The following is a 21,277-nucleotide window of genomic DNA, read 5'->3' on the forward strand; positions in this document are numbered from 1 at the left end:
AAGGAGACGAGTTCTGTCTCCTAGAGATGAACGTACTTTGGTGCGAAAAGTGCAAATCAATCCCAGAACAACAGCAAATGACCTTGTGAAGATGCTGGAGGAAACAGGTACAAAAGTATCTATATCCACAGTAAAACGAGTCCAATATCGACATAACCTGAAAGGCCGCTTAGCAAAGAAGATGCCACTGCTCCAAAACCGCCATAACAAAGCCAGACTACGGTTTGCAACTGCACATGGGGACAAAGATCATACTTTTTGGAGAAATGTCCTCTGGTCTGATGAAACAAAAATAGAACTGTTTGGCCATAATGACCATCGTTATGTTTGGAGGAAAAAGGTGGTGGCTTGCAAGCCGAAGAACACCATCCCAACCATGAAGCACGGGGGTGGCAGCATCATGTTGTGGGTGTGCTTTGCTGCAGGAGGGACTGGTGCACTTCACAAAATAGATGGTATCATGAGGAACGAAAATTATGTGGATATATTGAAGCAACATCTCAATACATCAGTCAGGAAGTTAAAGCTTTTTCGCAAATGGGTCTTCCAAATGGACAATGACCCCAAGCATACTTTCAAAGTTGTGGCAAAATGGCTTAAGGACAACAAAGTCAAGGTATTGGATTGGCCATCACAAAGCCCTGACTACAAACCTGACTCTGTTACACCAGCTCTGTCTGGAGGAATGGGCCAAAATTCACCCAACTTATTGTGGGAAGCTTGTGGAAGGCTACCCGAAACATTTTACCCAAGTCAAACAATTTAAAGGCAATGTTACCAAATACTAAATGAGTGTATGTAAACTTCTGGCCCACTGGGAATGTGATGAAAGAAATAAAAACGGAAATAAATCATTCTCTCTACTATTATTCTGACATTTCACATTCTTAAAGTAAAGTGGTGATCCTAACTGACCTTAAAACAGGGAATTTTTACGAGGATTAAAATGTCAGGAATTGTGGAAAAACTGGGTTTAAATGTATTTGGCTACGGTGTATGTAAACTTCCGACTTCAACTGTATGTTTACTTTTATTTTACCAGGCAGGTCAATTAAGAACAAATTCTTATTTAGTATGACGCCAAAATGGCAATCCAGTCAAATTCGGACTAAATATCATGATTATGTAGGCCCGAGGATCATCAACTAGATTCAGCCGTGGGCTGAAATTTTCTTGAACCGATGGTAAAGGGGCCGGAACATAATTCCAAATAATTTGTAGACTTCAAATTGACCAGCAAGAAGCCCAAACAGGTATAACATTTTACTAAAACATAATAATTTCAAACCTTGCTTAAATTTGTATACAATAACATATATCTCTCTATTATGCATGAAATATGAAACAAATGAAAATTACATTTAGCTGATTGGCTGGTGTTTTTACAGTATTTTATGTCCAACAATAAAAAATAACAAAACAAACGTATAACTATATATATATGACAGACAAGAAACCCTAATCGCAAGGGCGGTGGGAAGGGGTGGTTTCCAGGTGGGGACGAGAGGTGGGTGGTTGGATGGAGACATCTTAGCTTGGTGGGGTTGGGGCAATGAGATGGGCGTTTGAGGGTGGAGACATGTTGGCTGGGTGGGGTTGGGGTTGGAGACATGTTGGCTGGGTGGGGTTGGGGCAATGAGATGGGAGTTTGAGGGTGGAGACATGTTGGCTGGGTGGGGTTGGGGCAATGAGATGGGAGTTTGAGGGTGGAGACATGTTGGCTGGGTGGGGTTGGGGGTGGAGACATGTTGCCTGGGTGGGGTTGGAGCAATGAGATGGGAGTTTGGGGGTGGAGACATGTTGGCTGGCTGGGGTTGGGGCAATGAGATGGGAGTTTGGGTGTGGAGACATGTTGGCTGGGTGGGGTTGGGGGTGGGGGTGGAGACATGTTGGCTGGGTGGGGTTGGGGGTGGAGACATGTTGGCTGGGTGGGGTTGGGGGTGGAGACATGTTGGCTGGGTGGGGTTGGGGGTGGAGACATGTTGGCTGGGTGGGGTTGGGGGTGGAGACATGTTGGCTGGGTGGGGTTGGGGGTGGAGACATGTTGGCTGGGTGGGGTTGGGGGTGGAGACATGTTGGCTGGGTGGGGTTGGGGGTGGAGACATGTTGGCTGGGTGGGGTTGGGGGTGGAGACATGTTGGCTGGGTGAGGTTGGCGGTGGAGGCTCACTTCCTTCAGTTTTTTCCCCTTTACATAACAAATGTATTATTTGTTAACTCACCAAAATGATCAATACTTTGTATTCACGTACCTTTTTTTTTAAAAATGTATTTTTAATTTTGAGTGGCAGCCCACAGGTGAATAGGAACTGAATATACAATTCTATGACTATGTATATTATACCTCGTTGGATGGCGGTCCTGATGTAGGTCTATATGATATCATACATCAAGATTATTACACCAAGCATTTCAAGTTATGAATGACTAAAATCGAAAATATTACTACAGTATTATGGACATGTGGAATGATTGATTGATGCATATACTGGAAGATTAGTTACTCCATACCAGGGTTAGATAAGGAGAAGAGGATATCCAAGCCCCTCTAGGAATTTGTGTTGACATGACTGTATGGCATGTGTATGTGAATTATAGCTATGGCTTTTGACAGGTTAAATAGAGTTGTGTTGCGGTCTTTACGATATCAACGGCCTCAGATCAACTCTATCTAATCCTCTCCATCTCCCCCTGCAGCATGGCACAGAAAGAGAAGCTCCAGTGTCTGAAGGACTTCCATAAGGACACGCTGAAGCCTTCCCCGGGGAAGAGCCCTGGCACTCGGCCCGAGGACGAGGCAGAGGGGAAACCCGTCCAGAGGGAGAAGTGGAACTCCAAACTTGACTTTATCCTGTCCGTCGCTGGCGGCTTCGTGGGTTTGGGGAACGTCTGGCGTTTCCCATACCTCTGCTATAAGAATGGCGGAGGTGAGTTTCTGTCTCCTAAACAGTTACTGGCTAGGACATAGAAGGGTGAAATGGAATGAAGCCATTACAATTCCAACTCTGTATTCTAAGAGGTTTGGGGCCAATGACCCTATTTCACTGTGACATATCCATGTAAGCAGAAGACGCAGATTGTTGCGTTCTACGAGGGGATTCAAGTTAGCAGATGGCGTTGATACAGGTCATCAGGTAGCAGTCTCTCGGCACATAACCATGGTTCCATTACAGCTGCTGTCTAGAACCCGAAGGCGTTGCAGTTCAAAGCCATTCCAATTGACCAACCATTCCAAGGTTGACTTAACTCAACTAGCGAATGTCCTCCATCTCACTCCCTTTTTAACATTACTGACGTCAAATTGTTTACCGTAATACTCCGATTGAGAGAGTTACTCTCTCGATTCACACATACTCCATTGGTTTTTGTCCCACTTTATTTATTTTGAATCTGACACATTTGTGGTTACCGTGGTTATCGTTATTCGTCTTCTCCTCCTCCAGGTGCATTTCTCATCCCGTACACTATCTTCCTCTTTGGCGGCGGTCTCCCTGTGTTCTTCCTGGAGGTGGCCCTGGGACAATACACCTCCGAGGGTGGAATCACCTGCTGGGAAAAACTTTGCCCCATCTTTACTGGTGAGTACATTCTTTATTTTTTTTGTTGTTGTTATTATTTCAGGTTGCCCTCGTAAAATAGGTTTCTACCCTCAAGAGAATTTCGTGGTTAAATAAATATAAAATGAATACAACTTTTATTCATACAGGTAAGTCAATAAAAAAAACAGAATTTTATTTGCAATGACGACCTGGCAATCGTTGCTACTGTGGAAGAGCAGAGCATTCTCTGTCAAATCAGGTCAATGACCTTTAGCAGCAATCAAATGTTGTGATGTACGAATGGCGTAGCCTACTAAGTAATAGTAAATAATTGATGGACAGGTCAATCATATTCATGCCAGCCCAGGCCAGGAAAGATACCACACATTGTATTACACTGGCTCTGCCTCGCCCACACTGACTCCAGGGTAGTCCAATCAACTAGCCTTATTTTGATACTGCCTGGTTGCTAGGTGCTCTGTACTGCAGATGCATCCTGTTCCCCTTAGACTCCCTCCTCTTCTAACTGCCAACTAGCTGCCAACTGATATGCCCTGGCTGCTTTAGATACAGTTGAAGTCGGAAGTTTACATACACTTAGGTTGGAGTCAATTAAAACTCGTTTTTCAACCACTCCACAAATTTCTTGTTAACAAACTATAGTTTTGGCAAGTCGGTTAGGACATCTACTTTGTGCATGACACAAGTCATTTTTCCAACAATTGTTTACAGATAGATTATTTCACTTATAATTCACTGTATCACAATTCCAGTGGGTCAGAAGTTTACATACACTAAGTTGACTGTGCCTTTAAACAGCTTGGAAAATTCCAGAAAATTATGTCATGGCTTTAGAAGCTTCTGATAGGTTAATTGACATTATTTGAGTCAATTGGAGGTGTACCTGTGGATGTATTTCAAGGCCTACCTTCAAACTCAGTGCCTCTTTGCTTGACATCATGGGAAAATCAAAAGAAATCAGCCAAGACCTCAGAAAACAATTGTAGACCTCCACAAGTCTGGTTCATCCTTGGGAGCAATTTCCAAACGCCTGAATGTACCACGTTCATCTGTACAAGCAATAGTATGCAAGTATAAACACCATGGGACCACGCAGCCATCATACCACTCAGGAAGGAGATGAGTTCTGTCTCCTAGAGATCACACTTCCATCTTATATAGGGCAAGTGAACAGAAAGCTTGGTTTGAAAAAAACTAATAAAGCAACACCTCACGGCACAACATCTCTCCCCATGTGACCTACTTGTTGTGTGTACTGACATGATAGATACGTACACATACACTGCATGTTCATGTTTTTAAATGTACAGTACGAGTCAAAAGTTTAGACATTGTCATTCAAGGGTTTTTCTTTATTTTTAATATTTTCTACAGTGTAGAATAATAGTGAAGACATCAAAACTATGAAATAACACATATGGAATCATGTAGGGAGGAAAAAAGTGTTTAACATATCAAAATATATTTTATACCCCCCCCCACACACACACACACACACACACACACACACACACACACACACACACACACACACACACACACACACACACACACACACACACACACACACACACACACAAGCCCTTGAGACTCAGCCATGCTGTGAACAGAGTGTGCTGAATTATAGGTTGCTATGGCAGCAGCACAGGAAAACATCAGAGAGATGCCTAGCAATGAGGTCTGACCCAAGAAGGAGACAGACAGAGAGGCAGACAGACAGAGAGGCAGACAGACAGGCAGACAGACAGGCAGACAGACAGACAGGCAGATAGACAGGCAGACAGGCAGACAGATAGACAGGCAGACAGATAGACAGGCAGACAGATAGACAGGCAGATAGACAGGCAGACAGATAGACAGACAGATAGACAGACAGACAGGCAAACAGACAGGCAAACAGACAGGCAGACAGGCAGATAGACAGGCAGAAAGACAGGCAGACAGGCAGATAGACAGACAGACAGACAGGCAGACAGGCAAACAGACAGGCAAACAGGCAGATAGACAGGCAGACAAACAGACAAGCAGACAGGTAGATAGACAGGCAGACAGACAGCTAGACAGACAGGCAGACAGGCAAACAGACAGGCAGACAGGCAGATAGACAGGCAGACAGGCAGACATCTTAGAAACAGGAAAGGCAACTCTAGTGTGCTGTGTATGTATCAGTCTAGATGGCAGCAGGCTGACAAGCTCTACCTGTAGACATAGGCTAAATTTCAAATGGCATCCGATTTTCCCCTACATAGTGCAGTACTGGCCAAAAGTATTGCACTGTATAGGGAATAGGGTGCTGTTTGGGACACAGTCAGGCACTCACCTCCAGCCAAACCAGGCCAAGCCTCACTCTAACCCTCTCTATTTGTATAATACATTCAGACGTCAGCAAAACAAGCTGTTACTTTTCAGCCCTGGTGTCTGCCTGCCTGAATGGATTGGTGGGGGTGCCCCAGTTTCATTTTCATTAAGGGGAAGTGACAAGAGGGTGACAGTGGGATGAGTGGAGGGAGGGGAGAGGATAGAGGAAGGGAGGTAGATTTTCATTCAGGGTAGTGACGTTGAGTGACTGTGGGAGGACGTTATCACTGTTGTTTGTTTTCAACAGGGATGTTAACATGTGATTTGTGAGAGGAAGGGAGAGAATGGAGGAAAGGAGAGAGGAGGGGGATGAGAGGAGAGGAGAAAGAAGAGAGGAGAGGATGAGGAGTGGAGGGGAGGGAGAAGAGATTTTCACATCCTAATTCTAAATGATTACAACAGCATTCAAAACATACACATGAGTTCATTGCAACATTTAGCTACATTGGGTTTCTTAATATCAAATCTCCCTTCCTAAGTGTTTTTGTACAGTGTACTATAATCTCAATGATCCAGACGAATGCCTCTGAATATGTCATGTTTTCTGGTGTCTGGCAAGATTAACATTCATGAGACCTGACCTTTCCATTCCACCCCCAGGTATCGGCTACGCTTCTATTGTGATCGTGTCCCTCCTGAACATTTACTACATAGTGATCCTGGCCTGGGGTTTGTACTACCTGTTCCAGTGCTTCCAACCGGAGCTGCCCTGGGCCAAGTGTAAGAACCCCTGGAACACAGACCGCTGTGTGGAGGACACCGTACGTAAGAACAAGACTCTGATGCTGGCCGCTAACATCACCAACTTCACCTCGCCCGTCACCGAGTTCTGGGAGTGAGTACAGTAGCTTTTCAAATGTATTCAAATGTATTTTATCTATACAGGATAGTTTCACTGAGTTCTGGGAGTCAGTACAGTGCTGGAATATATTTGATTCAGCTACTTGAATCATTCCTTTAGGTCCTTTCCTTTAGTTCCTTTAGGTCCTTTCCTTTAGTTCCTTTCCTTTTAGTTCCTTTGGTTCCTTTACTTTAGTTCCTTTCCTTTTAGTTCCTTTAGTTCCTTTCCTTTAGTTCCTTTACTTTAGTTCCTTTCCTTTAGTTCCTTTCCTTTCGTTCCTTTAGTTCCTTTCCTTTAGTTCCTTTACTTTAGTTCCTTTCCTTTAGTTCCTTTCCTTTCGTTCCTTTCCTTTTAGTTCCTTTCCTTTAGTTCCTTTCCTTTAGTTCCTTTCCTTTTAGTTCCTTTAGTTCCTTTCCTTTTAGTTCCTTTAGTTCCTTTCCTTTTAGTTCCTTTAGTTCCTTTACTTTAGTCCCTTTCCTTTTAGTTCCTTTCCTTTCGTTCCTTTCCTTTTAGTTCCTTTCCTTTAGTTCCTTTCCTTTAGTTCCTTTCCTTTTAGTTCCTTTAGTTCCTTTCCTTTTAGTTCCTTTAGTTCCTTTACTTTAGTCCCTTTCCTTTTAGTTCCTTTAGTTACTTTACTTTAGTTCCTTTAGTTCCTTTCCCTTTAGTTCCTTTCCTTTTAGTTCCTTTAGTTCCTTTACCTTTAGTTCCTTTCCTTTTAGTTCCTTTAGTTTCTTTCCTTTTTGTTCCTTTCCTTTAGTTCCTTTCCTTTAGTTCCTTTCCCTTTAGTTCCTTTCCTTTTAGTTCCTTTCCTTTAGTTCCTTTCCTTTTAGTTCCTTTAGTTACTTTACTTTAGTTACTTTAGTTCCTTTCCCTTTAGTTCCTTTCCTTTTAGTTCCTTTAGTTCCTTTACCTTTAGTTCCTTTCCTTTTAGTTCCTTTAGTTTCTTTCCTTTTTGTTCCTTTCCTTTAGTTCCTTTCCTTTAGTTCCTTTCCCTTTAGTTCCTTTCCTTTTAGTTCCTTTCCTTTAGTTCCTTTCCTTTTAGTTCCTTTCCTTTTATTTCCTTTGGTTCCTTTACTTTAGTTCCTTTCCTTTAGTTCCTTTCCCTTTAGTTCCTTTCCTTTTAGTTCCTTTAGTTCCTTTCCTTTTAGTTCCTTTAGTTCCTTTCCTTTTAGTTCCTTTAGTTCCTTTACTTTAGTCCCTTTCCTTTTAGTTCCTTTAGTTACTTTACTTTAGTTCCTTTAGTTCCTTTCCCTTTAGTTCCTTTCCTTTTAGTTCCTTTAGTTCCTTTAGTTATTTTCCTTAAGTTCCTTTCCTTTTAGTTTCTTTCCTTTAGTTCCTTTCCTTGTAGTTCCTTTCCTTGTAGTTCCTTTGGTTCCTTTCCTTTAGTTATTTTCCTTCAGTTCCTTTCCTTTTAGTTCCTTTAGTTCCTTTAGTTCCTTTCCTTTTAGTTGCTTTCCTTTAGCTATTTTCCTTTAGTTCCTTTCCTTTAGTTCCTTTAGTTCCTTTCCTTTAGCTATTTTCCTTTAGTTCCTTTCCTTTTAGTTCCTTTAGTTCCTTTCCTTTAGTTCCTTTCCTTTAGATTCTTCCTTTAGTTCCTTTTCTTTAGTTTCTTTCCCTTTTGTTCCTTTCCTTTAGTTCCTTTCCTTTAGTTCCTTTCCTTTTAGTTCCTTTAGTTCCTTTCCCTTTAGTTCCTTTCCTTTTACTTCCTTTCCTTTAGTTCATTTCCTTTAGTTCCTTTACTTTAGTTCCTTTCCTTTTAGTTATTTTAGTTCCTTTCCTTTAGTTAATTTCCTTTAGTTCCTTTCCTTTTAGTTCCTTTAGTTCCTTTCCTTTAGTTCCTTTCCTTTTAGTTCCTTTAGTTCCTTTCCTTGAGTTATTTTCCTTTAGTTGCTTTCCTTTTAGTTCCTTTAGTTCCTTTCCTTTAGTTATTTTAGTTCCTTTCCTTTAGTTCCTTTAGTTCCTTTCCTTTTAGTTCCTTTAGTTCCTTTCCTTTAGTTCCTTTAGTTCCTTTCCTTTAGTTATTTTAGTTCCTTTCCTTTAGTTCCTTTAGTTCCTTTAGTTCCTTTCCTTTAGTTACTTTAGTTCATTTCCTTTAGTTCCTTTAGTTCCTTTCCTTTCAGTTCCTTTAGTTCCTTTCCTTTAGTTCCCCCTTCCCCACCTTTCACCTGCTTCCCCACCTCTCACCTGCTTCCCCCCTCCCCACCTCACCCCTGCTTCACCCTTCCCCACCACTCCTCTGCTTCCCCCTTCCCCCCCTCTCACCTGCTTCCCCCCTCTCACCTGCTTCCCCCCTCCCCACCTCCCCCTGCTTCCCCCTTCCCCACCTCCTACCTGCTTCCCCCCTCCCCACCTCTCCCCAGCTTCCCCCTTCCCCACCACACCTCTGCTTCCCCCTTCCCCCCTCTCACCTGCTTCCTCACCTCTCTCCTGCTTCCCCTTTCCCCACCACTCCTCTGCTTCCCTCTTCCCCACCTCTCACCTGTTTCCCCCTTCCCCGCCTCTTACCTGCTTCCCCCTCCCCAGCCTCTCACCTGCTTCCCCACCTCTCACCTGCCTCCCTACCTCTCATCTGCTTCCCCTTTCCCCACCTCTCCCCTGCTTCCCCCTTCCCCACCTCTCACCTGCTTCTCCATCTCTCACCTATATCCCCTTTCCCCGCCTCTACCCTGCTTCCCCCTTCCCCACCTCTCTCTGCTGTCCCTTCCCCACCTCTCCCCTTTCCGCTGTTTCTCCTTTCCTCCACCCAGCTTCTCCTTTCCTCTCCCCTTCTTCTCCTTTCCTCTCCCCTTCTTCTCCTTTCCTCTCCCCTTCTTCTCCTTTCCTCTCCCCTTCTTCTCCTTTCCTCTCCCCTTCTTCTCCTTTCCTCTCCCCTTCTTCTCCTTTCCTCTCCCTGGCTTCTCCTTTCCTCTCCCCTTCTTCTCCTTTCCTCTCCCTGGCTTCTCCTTTCCTCTCCCCTTCTTCTCCTTTCCTCTCCCCGGCTTCTCCTTTCCTCTCCCCTTCTTCTCCTTTCCTCTCCCCGGCTTCTCCTTTCCTCTCCCCTTCTTCTCCTTTCCTCTCCCCTTCTTCTCCTTTCCTCTCCCAACAGTCATGTTTATCTGGTAGCGCTGGCAGTGGGGTTAGTGAACGAATGCTTAGGCAAACACAAACACAGGGCCAGGAACAGGTAAACCACTCTTAACTGAGAAGAGTAGAGAAGAGACTGGCTGGCTGGAGCTGAAGGACAAGCTGTAAACTGATATTTAGATAGACGCCAGCCAGCCGTCTACTCTGTCATGTCTCTGTGGTGTTTTCATTCGGCTTCTCCGAAACATCTACACACGTTGTACCTTTTGTGAAGAATTCTAGGGTAGTGACCTTTATCTGAGGACTGCTGTGTAGTACATGCTTTATAAAAAGCACGTTATGGGCCTTGTTATAGCTTACTTGGTAAAATTCTGGGCCCTTGTTATAGCTGACTTGATACAATTCTGGGCCCTTGTTATAGCTGACTTGGTAAAATTCTGGGCCCTTGTTATAGCTGACTTGATACAATTCTGGGCCATTGTTATAGCTGACTTGGTAAAATTCTGGGCCCTTGTTATAGCTGACTTGGTAAAATTCTGGGCCCTTGTTATAGCTGACTTGGTAAAATTCTGGGCCCTTGTTATAGCTGACTTGGTAAAATTCTGGGCCCTTGTTATAGCTGACTTGGTAAAATTCTGGGCCCTTGTTATAGCTGACTTGGTAAAATTCTGGGCCCTTGTTATAGCTGACTTGATAAAATTCTGGGCCCTTGTTATAGCTGACTTGATACAATTCTGGGCCCTTGTTATAGCTGACTTGGTAAAATTCTGGGCCCTTGTTATAGCTGACATGGTAAAATTCTGGGCCCTTGTTATAGCTGACTTAGTAAAATTCTGGGCCCTAATTATAACTGGCCACGAAAATCTATGGGATGTAGTTATAGCTGACCTAAAAACTCTGTGCGTCCTACTAATCTAACATCAAACAAGTCTGACTGTGTGTGTCCTCTCTTCTCTCCATAGACGTAATGTCCTCAGCATCTCCAGTGGCATTGATGAGATTGGGGAGGTCAAGTGGGACCTGGCCCTCTGTCTGCTGGGGGTCTGGGTGATCTGCTTCTTCTGCATCTGGAAGGGAGTCAAATCCACCGGAAAAGTGAGCTGGGATGCCATTTCTGTCCATTTCCGCTTTTAATAAAGCCCTTTATACATCAGCAGTTGTCACTAAAGTGCTTTACAGTTACCCGGCCTAGACCACAAAGAGCAAACAAAGCAGAAGTGATAGCACAGAGGCCATCTATACTCCCCTATATATGGTCTATAGATGCTCAAACTATCAATTTGGTTGATATGCAACAAGTTTCTTGGGTTAAGTTTAGGATAAGCATTAGGGTTTGGTTGTGATAGTTACTCTGTTATTCCTCCTGTTTGTCTCTCTATCTCTAGGCTCTGATGCTGCCTGGTTTATCGTACATCTTATGGAGATACACCAAGTTGTACAGTCTACTACTATAGTACAGGCTGTCACTATAAACCAAGAGCAGTTTCCCACAGTGCATTTACGTCTCAGTATAATGAGTGTAGACAAGAGCCAGACCAGTCACAGCAACACCCGCGGGGCCTGCTAGGAAGCTGGATCGATCCCAGACACCTTGTCTTATTGCCCCAATCTCATTTATTCATTTGGTTTAGGCTGATTTATGTTTCCTTGTCCCTCTAAGCTGTAAGTTATCCGGTATCTGCGGTCTTTGGTTCCTGAAAAAGGGAAGCGTAGAGTCAGCCTTCACAAAACAAGAGACGAGAGTATAACAGAAAGGATTGGATCGTGATAAAAGAGGGTCTTGTGACAGCCTGATTCTGACAGTTAACTTAGAATGTCTCAATGTCATAACACATCAGATTTGAAGTGTTTTTAACAAAAATAATGATATTGTTTTTTTGAGATCTACACTATCGATGTGTAAATCTACTGATACACTGTCTCATGTTTTGTCCTCTGTTTTCCTACAGGTTGTTTACGTCACTGCTACCTTCCCCTTCGTCATGCTAATCATTCTGTTGATCCGCGGAGTCACTTTGCCAGGAGCATCTGAAGGAATCAAGTTCTACCTGTACCCAGACCTGCAACGTCTCAAAGACCCCGAGGTAGAACCACCTTTCCTTGCCCTGCCTTGCCCCTCCCTGCCCTGCCCCTCCCTGTCCTGCCCCACTTTGTCTGGGGACTTTATTCATCTATGTATTCATTTAGCAGCTGTGGCCGGGATTCAAACAAACCACACTAAAGCCTGGCCGAAATCTAGAATTTTCAAATACTTTGAGTTTAATATTTGATGTTATCTTTAAAAAAAAATCACCATAATGAATAGAAAATGACTTATGCCCCAAGATAATGTAAATGTGGTGTAGTTGGCTGTAAAGCAAATTTTCATTGTTAGTCCATTGGCAAACGTGATTCTCCTGGGATAAGCAAACATGTGTAGAGAAAATCTGTCAAAATACTACCCAAAAATTACTACCATAATAATAGCAAAAATAGTCAAAATACTACCCAATGTATCCCAAAGCTTGCGCCTCAGCCTTCGTGTCTACTTCTCCCCTTCTACCTCCAGGTTTGGATTGATGCTGGCACTCAGATCTTCTTCTCGTATGCCATCTGTCTGGGAGCTATGACGTCACTGGGGAGCTACAACAAGTACAAATACAACTGCTATAGGTGAGCATCCACGCCGGGGGGGGGGGTCGGGAGGGAGGTGATGGGTGTGGGGCCTAATCCAGTGGTAAAAAAAAGAAAAATGGGTAACAAAACAAGACAAAAAAAAAGTGGGGGATCTAGGTTCCTTTTGTGTTCATTAACAACCTCCATGACATATGTGTGATATAGGGACTGTTTGCTGCTGGGAGGCCTCAACAGCGGTACCAGTTTTGTGTCTGGCTTCGCAATATTTTCCGTCCTGGGCTTCATGGCACAAGAGCAAGGGGTGGACATTGCCGATGTGGCAGAGTCAGGTACGAGGTGGTCAAAGTGGCAGTGATGGTGGGCGCTGCTACTTAAAATAAACAAACAGTAAATAAACAAACAACAAATAAACAAACAGATAAACAACAACAGTTGCTGGTTCTATCCAACAGAAATAATACAAAATCTAAAAGACACTAGATAAAGTTAAATGTAATGAAAGAAGTGGATACATTTTTTTTTTTTTGTTAAAGACGGCATCGAAATATGGACATTTCGACAATTGAACACTCGTTGACAGAAATAAAATAGCAAGTTACAGTATAAAAACAGCTTACTGTGATAAAAAAAATGTTCAGTGCTTTCTGTATGACGTGGATTTCACAGAGTTGGTTCTGGTTGGATTCTTCAAGCAATCAAGTGGAATGCTGGTGGGATTTTTTTTAAATGTTGTTTTACTGTTAAATTGGATCTTATCCAGAACTCTAGGGAGCGAAGAGTCATAGCATGCTTGAGAGATCCATCATAACCTTTTCTTCTCACGATTACCAGTAGATTTAAGTGTCCTGTTCCAGCCTGTTCCAACAGATATCTACTCTATGAGAGTCAGTAATCAAAGGACATCTTGTGCTAAGTTAAAAAAACTAAACCAAAGAAGCCTGACTCATGGGTACTTAATTCTGGATTTAAGGTCTAGCTTACTTTATTTTCCAATGTTATTTTCAGTTTAGTGGTTGATGCCCATTGTGGATTCTATACGTTCTGTTTTCTCATTGTAAAAGTATTGTGTTGGGGCAATAATAATAATAAGCATGATTTATCAATTACTTTGAAAACTTCATTCTTCTACTGTGGATTTACAAGAGATGTGCATCAGTGTTGATGTTTTTAGTTGATTTCTTTGGTAATTAAGAAAAAAACACCGCTCATTTCACCTCTGGTATAGCAGAAATACATTATAATATGACATATGGGTCTTTGTTTTTAATACACTGCAATCCAGTATTGTTGACCCCCTCTGACAGTGTTTAGTCAGCCTGGACAGTCTGCTCTGGCCTTGAACACACTCTATCCCAGTCCAGGAAACCGTACAGAGTGTTCCTGCCTGAATACAGAGATGCGGTGAATGTTTGTAGGAAAAATCAAATGTTTCTTCATATGGATGAAACTAATCTAGTTGATTAATTGACTGAACGAGAGTAATGCTACTGTAAGTAGTTTAATTGAAGTAATCCAAGGTGTTTCGACAGGAGAGTTTTGGTACACAGTACTGTAGATGGTTTGTGATACCATACTGAAGCTTACACCTTGTGCCTTAAGCACTGACTGGGGAAGAGGCAAGTTTGTCTTAAACTGTAGCAACTTGATCTTGAAGCGGTTTCATTTTAGGGAGATGCAGAGTAGATTCAGATTGGTACCAACGCTGAGGGTGATACATATGTTCTGCAGGCGACGCTGTTACCCGCTAGACCAGCCTCAAGCACGAGAGAGGTTTTTATTTAGTAATTATTATTACTGAAGTGTCAATGCCAGCTCAGGCGGTCTGCCATCTAGTCATGTCGTGTTTGGTTGGATGGCTATTTTACAGTTAAACCAACTTTATACTATGTGTTCTTCCTGTTTTGTTTTTTAACTTCTGTTGTAACAGGTTATCCCAACGTTATAACGCCACGTTATCGAGACGTTGCTATAGTTACAATCGAGAAGAGGCGACGTATGTTGCCTCTGATCCTGTCATTGTTATCATATTCTATATATTGTACTATATACTATACTAGTTATGTTATATACTAGCATATATATTCTACTATATACTATACAAGTCATGTTATATACTAGCCTATATATTCTACTATATACTATACTAGTTATGTTATATACTAGCCTATATATTCTACTATATACTATACTAGTTATGTTATATACTAGCCTATATATTCTACTATATACTATACTAGTTATGTTATATACTAGCCTATATATTCTACTATATACTGTAGTAGTCATGTTATATACTATCCCTATATATTCTACTATATACTATACTAGTTATGTTATATACTAGCCTATATATTCTACTATATACTATACTAGTTATGTTATATACTAGCCTATATATTCTACTATATACTATACTAGTTATGTTATATACTAGCCTATATATTCTACTATATACTATACTAGTTATGTTATATACTATCCCTATATATTCTACTATATACTATACTAGTTATGTTATATACTAGCCTATATATTCTACTATATACTATACTAGTTATGTTATATACTAGCCTATATATTCTACTATATACTATACTAGTTATGTTATATACTAGCCTATATATTCTACTATATACTATACTAGTTATGTTATATACTAGCCTATATATTCTACTATATACTATACTAGTTATGTTATATACTAGCCTATATATTCTACTATATACTATACTAGTTATGTTATATACTAGCCTATATATTCTACTATATACTATACTAGTTATGTTATATACTAGCTTATATATTCTACTATATACTATACTAGTTATGTTATATACTAGCCTATATATTCTACTATATACTGTAGTAGTTGTGTTATATACTAGCCTATATATCCCATTAGTGTAGTGTAATTGTTATTGATACAGCTGTTGATATTGGATGAACATCGTACTGCTATTGTAAGACTACGATGACCTTCTTTGATAGTTGTTGTCATGACATGAATCCCTAGTCTTACCAGGAACCATACATTAAGAGGCCATTGACAATGCATTACACGTACATGGCCTTAAGTTTGTGATTGTGAGGATAAGATGAGACAAGACGAGGCAGATTTTACACCTTGAGGATGTTTTATTTCTTAACATTCGAGTTTGGTCTGTGCTATATTTGGACGCACCATGGCGGCATCAGACCAGATCAAACGATAGAACCCTGGTTTCTAATTGTGTTTTCTCCACTTCCCCATCCCCCTCTCTCTTCTTGTTCCTCTCTAGGTCCTGGCTTGGCCTTCATTGCCTATCCTAAAGCTGTGTCTATGATGCCGCTGCCAACCTTCTGGGCTATCCTCTTCTTCATCATGCTTCTGCTACTGGGTCTCGACAGTCAGGTCAGTAGTATACTCATTATGAATCAAGGATCTGAATCTGAGTCTGAATCAGTCAGGTCTGTACTATACTCATTATGAATCAAGAATCAGAATCTGAGTCTGAATCAGTCAGGTCAGTACTATACTCATTATGAATCAAGGATCTGAATCTGAGTCTGAATCAGTCAGGTCTGTACTATACTCATTATGAATCAAGGATCTGAATCTGAGTCTGAATCAGTCAGGTCTGTACTATACTCATTATGAATCAAGGATCTGAATCTGAGTCTGAATCAGTCAGGTCTGTACTATACTCATTATGAATCAAGGATCTGAATCTGAGTCTGAGACAGTCAGGTCTGTACTATACTCATTATGAATCAAGGATCTGAATCTGAGTCTGAATCAGTCAGGTCTGTACTATACTCATTATGAATCAAGGATCTGAATCTGAGTCTGAGACAGTCAGGTCAGGTCGCTATGACACAGTAGTAAGCAAGTTTATTTATACCAGTCATATGAACACTGAGAGGATGAAACTTAACACATTTGATGGACTTATAAAGGGAAGTTGTAAGTTTCAGTAAGTCCGTTTATTGATATGAGTCATATGATTGCTGAGATGGTGAAGCTATATCATGGGTGGTCTGAGCTACATATATTATCATATGCATACACATGTACTGACTACTGTAGAACACTGTACATAAGTATCACAATATACTGTTGCATATCTATACATAGGTGTCTGGGATTCCATAGACTAACATTGCCAGGTTTGAATGTATTTGCGACTGTACAACACGATACACAAGTAGAATGTGCTACTATAGTACTAGCTTTGTCTAGAGACTCTAGTGTACACTAGGTAGGTGGTAGTTGAGGACACTATGAAGCAGGATAGAAAAACGAACAAGAATTCACATTGCTGCAGCAGTTATAGCTAAAACATAGTTTCTCTACTCAGTCAGATCGTCTTTAGCCAACACCCCCGCACGGCGCTTGTTTTGACTGTGTCGGAGTTGGTACTGCATTAGAGCTGTCGAATTCACAAGTGGCTCCCAGCATTATACCTAAAGCGGACATTGCCAGTGGCTCAACGGCGTCGCATTAACAGAAATCCCAGCCTTGTTTACAAGTTGGAACACTGGAATGTGAGATGTTATCTACCTCGATTAGACTGATAGAAATCCTCATTATTTTGTTTCTACATTTTTCAATTTGAGTGTAATTATTTCTATAGTAGCCTACACTTTCTCGTTCTGAATTTCTAACTCAACTGGGATGGGTGTGGCTTCGATGCAATGATCGCAAGAGCAAGCTACTCACACGATTTGAAGGCTCCAACACTGCCAAAACACCCACTCCGACACCGCCTAAACACCCGCTTGGACACCGCCTAAACACCCACTCCGACACCGCCTAAACACCCGCTTGGACACCGCCTAAACACCCGCTTGGACACCGCCTAAACACCCACTCCGACACCGCCTAAACACCCGCTTGGACACCGCCTAAACACCCACTCCGACACCGCCTAAACACCCGCTTGGACACCGCCTAAACACCCGCTTGGACACTGCCTAAACACCCGCTTGGACACCGCCTAAACACCCACTAGGACACCGCCTAAACACCCGCTTGGACACTGCCTAAACACCTGCTTGGGCACTGCCTAAACACCCGCTTGGACACCGCCTAAACACCCACTAGGACACCGCCTAAACACCCGCTTGGACACCGCCTAAACACCCGCTTGGACACCGCCTAAACACCCGCTTGGACACCGCCTAAACACCCGCTTGGACACCGCCTAAACACCCGCTTGGACACCGCCTAAACACCCGCTCCGACACCGCCTAAACACCCTCTCCGACACCGCCTAAACACCCTCTCCGACACCGCCTAAACACCCGCTTGGACACCGCTTAAACACCCCCTCCGACACCGCCTAAACACCCGCTTGGACACTGCCTAAACACCCTCTCCGACACCGCCTAAACAACCTGATCTGATTGAATCTAGATCTTGAAGCCGCTTTCTCAGAATAGCTGGGTGACTTGATACAAGAGGTGATAGGGTACAAAAAAAAAACACTGTTTACTGGCAACTGCTGAGAGTTGTGTCACTGACAATTAAGTTTGTCACCCTCAACAATATCAGATTTCTCTGTGCTGGTGAAATGCAACCCTCTGCTATGTCATTAATCCTTAGTAATATATATGCTTTCATCCAAAAACCAATTACAGTCATTCGCACATACATTTTATATATGGGGTGGTCACAGCAGGAAATTAACGCACAACCTTTGGTGTTTCAATGCTCTACCAACTGAGCCACAAAGGTCTACTATTTTGATACAGGAAGGTAATCATATTACATATCATTATTTAGACTACCCTGATACATAACACATTAAACACAAAAGCCATGTTTTAAGTGAGATGTTAGGGCTCACCTGAAGCTGAAAAAAAGGAAATTCACATGAGCACCACAAGGCCTAACTTCACCTATGAGCACCACAAGGCCTTACTTCACCTATGAGCACCACAAGGCCTTACTTCACCTATGAGCACCACAAGGCCTAACTTCACCTATGAGCACCACAAGGCCTAACTTCACCTATGAGCACCACAAGGCCTTACTTCACCTATGAGCACCACAAGGCCTTACTTCACCTATGAGCACCACAAGGCCTTACTTCACCTATGAGCACCACAAGGCCTTACTTCACCTATGAGCACCACAAGGCCTTACTTCACCTATGAGCACCACAAGGCCTTACTTCACCTATGAGCACCACAAGGCCTTACTTCACCTATGAGCACCACAAGGCCTTACTTCACCTATGCACAACCAGGGTTTTTCAGCACACAGCTTTGATCTACTACAGTTGTTGCAGGGTAACTTTCCTAGCTTGCAGGAAATGTAAAACCTGTAGTGTACTTGAGGATTAAAAAGGCTTCTCAAGTTTGTAATTTCCACTTTGAAATTTCAGACTTGATTTTCGATAACAAAAAATGTAGCAACCCATACAAAAATATCCATTAGTTATAATCCACGTAATAATTCACATTTCCTGTTGCTGCAGGATTATTTTCCTGTTGTAGCAAACTGGCTCATATTAAAATCCTACATATCTGTATGATTCAAACTTTCTCAAACAGCCTAATTAAAATGTATTTGCCCACCCTAACCCTGATCTCAACACTAGTTAGCCTATCAGACATTGACAGGTATAGTATGTTAACTGAGTACTAATGAGATCTCTTGTGTCTGTCTTTCTGTTCCCAGTTTGTGGAAGTGGAAGGACAGATCACTTCCTTGGTGGATCTGTATCCCTCCTTCCTAAGGAAGGGTTACCGTCGGGAAATTTTTATAGCTATTGTGTGCTCCATAAGCTATCTTCTGGGACTTACCATGGTTACTAGGGTAAGTACTATCTTCTGGGACTTACCATGGTTACTAGGGTAAGCTATCTTCTGGGACTTACCATGGTTACTAGGGTAAGTACTATCTTCTGGGACTTACCATGGTTACTAGGGTAAGCTATCTTCTGGGACTTACCATGGTTACAAGGGTAAGTACTATCTTCTGGGACTTACCATGGTTACTAGGGTAAGCTATCTTCTGGGACTTACCATGGTTACTAGGGTAAGTACTATCTTCTGGGACTTACCATGGTTACTAGGGTAAGCTATCTTCTGGGACTTACCATGGTTACAAGGGTAAGTACTATAATTCTAGTAGTGTACTTTCACTTTTTACACTGATATCATTTTATTGTAGTAGTGTTACCGAAGTAAGGTCTAGTTAATGTACTTTCCTACACAATATTCTATATTACAAATGTCCAGTCTAGTCAACTACTTTAGCTACCCCCTTATTAATGAATACAAAAGGATCTGTCTAAAGTTATTTATATCTAATATTATACTTTGCCCTAATATGGTACTGTGGCCTCTGCTATTACTGCTGTCTCCATTATCAGCTTCATAACAATGCAGGCTATAGACATATTAGGGCATAACTTTCAATACAATATACAGCACCACATGTGTAGTACAGTAAATAGCTACACACCCGGATGCAGTGGTTCCCAAACAGGGGTAAAAGTGTCCCCAGGGGTACTCAGGTCAGAACCAGTGAGTACGAGTTTGGGAACCACTACTGCCCTAATGAATAGAACAAAGTAGTGAGGGGATTGTTAATAAACCTCAGAATTCCCCCAGCAACAAGAGTCCCAAAACAACAGTTCCACTTCCTCTTTTCCTCTCTTCTCATGCCAGCCAGTCCCTCATAGTAGCAGCACTAAATATACTGCAGTACTATCAGAGCTTCCCTGTAGCCTACGGTATGGTCTATTTAGAGATACTTCTAGTTCACACACTTAAATCGCTGTCTTTTATCTCCATTCCACTCTTTCTGAAAACCTCCCTGCCTCTCGGCCTCACAACGCATGTGATTCCCCTCAGGCAGGCCCCCTAGACAGCCAGGAGGTCAGGGACTTACTGCTTTATCCACGTTCTTTCCATGACATCACAATCTCATGCTGCCTCTCACTGACTGCTCTGTTGGGCTATTCCGTTGGAACACTGGGCGGCTCAAGGTTCTGTTGGGCTATTCCGTTGGAACACTGGGCGGCTCAAGGTTCCGTTGGGCTATTCCGTTGGAACACTGGACGGCTCAAGGTTCTGTTGGGCTATTCCGTTGGAACACTGGGCGGCTCAAGGTTCTGTTGGGCTATTCCGTTGGAACACTGGGCGGCTCAAGGTTCTGTTGGGCTATTCCGTTGGAACACTGGGCGGCTCAAGGTTCTGTTGGGCTATTCCGTTGGAACACTGGGCAGCTCAAGGTTCTGTTGGGCTATTCCGTTGGAACACTGGGCGGCTCAAGGTTCCGTTGGGCTATTCCGTTGGAACACTGGGCGGCTCAAGGTTCCGTTGGGCTATTCCGTTGGAACACTGGGCGGCTCAAGGTTCTGTTGGGCTATTCCGTGCTTTCCACAGGTGCATTCCACAGGTCACGTTTATACGTGAGTGATCAAAAACATAATCAAGATTAGGAAAAGTTTCCCGGCACATCGGTTGGAAACAATTGACGTAGGAAACAGAGTGTCACTTGGAATGCAAACCTGTGTATTCTCCCACCACTAGCTTAGGGGCCGACACACTCTCCAGCCCTACACTACAGTATACTGACTTTACTGTGTCTCTAGACTGTACATCTATCTATGCATGCTACATTCCAACATGAGCCAAGCACTAAATCCTGTTTCTCTCTCCCACAGGGTGGCATGTATGTATTTCAACTCTTTGACTACTATGCAGCCAGCGGTGTGTGCCTTTTGTGGGTTGCATTCTTTGAATGTATTGCTGTAGCCTGGGTTTATGGTACGTCTGCTCTGGAACAAAATGCTCTGTGTGTCTGTATAGAAACTGTGAACATTCAACATCCTCAGCCTCTATGT

The 21,277-nt window shown here is 42.5% G+C and overlaps 1 protein-coding gene across 1 annotated transcript in view; it reads left to right on the forward strand.

Moving 5' to 3' along the window:
- LOC106566182 (sodium- and chloride-dependent taurine transporter) overlaps positions 1–21,277 on the forward strand; it is a 43,567-nt gene that overhangs the window by 9,727 nt on the left and 12,563 nt on the right. The window contains exons 2-11 of the mRNA XM_014134056.2: positions 2,697–2,926; positions 3,443–3,577; positions 6,518–6,752; positions 10,784–10,916; positions 11,771–11,905; positions 12,370–12,473; positions 12,642–12,766; positions 15,716–15,828; positions 19,102–19,239; positions 21,098–21,200. Coding sequence (XP_013989531.1) covers positions 2,698–2,926; positions 3,443–3,577; positions 6,518–6,752; positions 10,784–10,916; positions 11,771–11,905; positions 12,370–12,473; positions 12,642–12,766; positions 15,716–15,828; positions 19,102–19,239; positions 21,098–21,200 — 1,450 coding nt within the window. The 5' untranslated portion in view covers position 2,697. The remainder of the gene's footprint in view (positions 1–2,696; positions 2,927–3,442; positions 3,578–6,517; positions 6,753–10,783; positions 10,917–11,770; positions 11,906–12,369; positions 12,474–12,641; positions 12,767–15,715; positions 15,829–19,101; positions 19,240–21,097; positions 21,201–21,277) is intronic.

This window comes from Salmo salar, chromosome ssa12 (genome assembly GCF_905237065.1).
Source record: "Salmo salar chromosome ssa12, Ssal_v3.1, whole genome shotgun sequence".
Lineage (NCBI taxonomy): Eukaryota > Metazoa > Chordata > Actinopteri > Salmoniformes > Salmonidae > Salmo > Salmo salar.